Raw genomic sequence first — 2,500 nt, 5'->3', positions numbered from 1 at the left:
TACCAACCAGTTTGTCATCTCGGAGGTCTTGGTAATCACAACAACAACAACAGGCAGTTTATCATTCTTAAGCTATCCATTCGCTTTTCTAGCTGTTAGATTCATCTAAGACTCGCTTACCCTTGGGAATCTGTCTCTTCTCAGAATCATGTGAGTATTGCATGATTTTCGCCATGCACTCTCTCTTCATGTATCGGTGACTTCCTCCTGTGACAAAACCAATGTCATGCTTAGCTAATTCCTCGCCCGATGTTCATTTCCTGAATATTGTAGTAGCAATAACCTACTTGTATATTAACTGAATTAACCTACTTGTATATTAGCCTACATATATATTAATCTAATTATATATTGCCCTACACATATATTAATCTAATTATATATTGCCCTACACATATATTAATCTAATTATATATTACCCTACATATATATTAATCTACTTGTATATTACCCTACATATACATTAACCTAAGTGCATATTAACAATGTGAACAAACTGATAAAGATCAGTCAACTCTCAAACAAACATTACGACCACAACTTCGTCTGATGAATACTTAGAACCAGCTAGTGCTCAGAGGGCCACCGCGGGTCTCAATTCAAGTGATAGTGATATGAAATAAAGAATATAAATATATGTATATAAAAGGAAAAAGATGAATATATATCATTAGATAAAGTAGGTACCTATAACAAACGTCGGATGAAGAAAGGCATTAAATTACTGATTATTGTACAGTATTGTCCAATAGAGACGTGCGGGTAATACGTGTATCTGACTGGGTCGCGATGAAACGAGTTTGAAGAGCAGTGACCTGGATTATGTAAGAAAGGATCCCTAAGTCTCTCTTTATCGGATATATGATTTACGTCCTCTCCTTTTTGAAAATGACACTTATTACTTCTTAAATCTAATGGACTTACTGAACCTCTCCAGATAAGAAATTAACCCACAGCACCTCATCTTACTAAAGATAAACTTCTTGCACCATCTTATAAGAAAATGAACTCCCACCTTCCCCACATAAGGAACCGACCCGCCTACCCCCTCCCCTCCCTACACCACCCCACCCCACCCCACCCTACCCCACCCTTAATCAAAACCTCACCCCTCCCTCCCTCCCTCCCCCTCTCCCTGCAGCGCCCTCCACACCGACGTGACTTTAGGAGGGAAGTGGCTGGACCAGATGGGCGGCGCGGCCCTGGAACGCGGACTCAACATCCAGTACTGCATGTCCCTCACGCGTCACCTGCTGCACTCCGTGTCCCTCCCCGCCGTCACGCAGATACGAGTCAGCGATGATTATATGCTTAGTCCGGTAACAAAGAGTTTTTTTTTTTTTTTTCCTTTTTTTTTCCTTCTTCTTCTTCTTTTTCTTCTTCTTCTTCTTCTCCTCCTCCTCCTTCTTCTTCTTTCTTCTTCTTCTTCTTCTTCTTCTTCTTCTTCTTCTTCTTCTTCTTCTTCTTCTTCTTCTTAGGGCGTGCCTGGGTATGGAGGGATACGTGATTGATTGATAGGGGATGTGTGATAGGTGCGTGCTTGATAATTGCAGTGGCGAAGAGGTTTTTGTGATGTGATTAAGGATGGAGTGATACGTGATTGATCGGGGATGTGTGGTAGGTGCGTGATTGCGGCAGCTTGGTTGAGGTGATGGAAAAAAGGTTTAGTGACTTGGTTGATGATGGAGTGATCTGTTATTCACTGACTATGCAAGAGGATTAACTAGGTAGACTAATTAATTACTTAAAGTGTTCAATCAGTCCAATAACTGGGTTAATCATCGAATTATTCAGGATGAAATGATATAACAAATACATTAACGAGAGAGGGAATAATAAAGAGGCTTTTTGATCCTTTAAGGGGAGCAAATGGACAAACATTTTTGAACGAACATTTTTGGCAAATGACAAAAATCGACAATACTGTAAACTATAAGAAGAGAAACATATTTCGGTGGAATTTAAATGTCAGAAGTTTTCTCGAGAAAGAACTCTTCTGGTTTGAAACACTACTTCATCTACACTTTTAAAGCAATTGTCTATTGCTTAGTATCATTTGAATAAAAGGACTAAAAGGATGATTATTTTTTCTAATATTGGAATTATAAAAAGTTGAAAATCGGTGTATTTCTTTCTCTCAGAAACAAAGCAAGAAAATATAATTTCATCCGGTGTTTTTTAAGACGTATATGAGAGATATCTATGGATTTTTTTTTCCAAAGCAATTGACAGAAAATTATAGGCTACACTAGATTTTTTAAATAAAAAATTTCAATATGAATTACACATAAAAAAGTTATGAACCAAACATCATAAAATTCAGATGATATTAGAAGTGAACACATACAAATAACATATCAAAATTTCAAACCTATAGCTCTTCAGGAAAAAAACAACAACCTCCATATGCTCTCCTTAAGCTTCGAAAATCCACAGACTCTCGACAAAACCAACCCTTTCCCCTCCTCGCCTTTACCCGCAGGACCAGTGGCGCATCGGC

General features: G+C 38.2%; 1 protein-coding gene across 4 annotated transcripts in view; it reads left to right on the top strand.

Annotated features, from left to right (window-relative positions):
* Window positions 1-2,500, top strand: part of LOC122252411 (uncharacterized) — a 25,204-nt gene that overhangs the window by 20,244 nt on the left and 2,460 nt on the right. For all 4 annotated transcript variants that reach the window (XM_086555389.1, XM_086555383.1, XM_086555399.1 and 1 more), the window contains 2 exons: window positions 1,142-1,319; window positions 2,483-2,500. The exon at window positions 2,483-2,500 is cut by the window's right edge and continues 172 nt beyond it. In XM_086555389.1, coding sequence (XP_086411515.1) covers window positions 1,142-1,319; window positions 2,483-2,500 — 196 coding nt within the window. The remainder of the gene's footprint in view (window positions 1-1,141; window positions 1,320-2,482) is intronic.

Source organism: Penaeus japonicus, unplaced genomic scaffold (assembly GCF_977035675.1).
Source record: "Penaeus japonicus unplaced genomic scaffold, GWHDUDI00000001_assembly GWHDUDI00000003, whole genome shotgun sequence".
In the NCBI taxonomy this organism is placed as follows: domain Eukaryota; kingdom Metazoa; phylum Arthropoda; class Malacostraca; order Decapoda; family Penaeidae; genus Penaeus; species Penaeus japonicus.
This window is presented reverse-complemented; position numbering and strand designations above follow the sequence as displayed.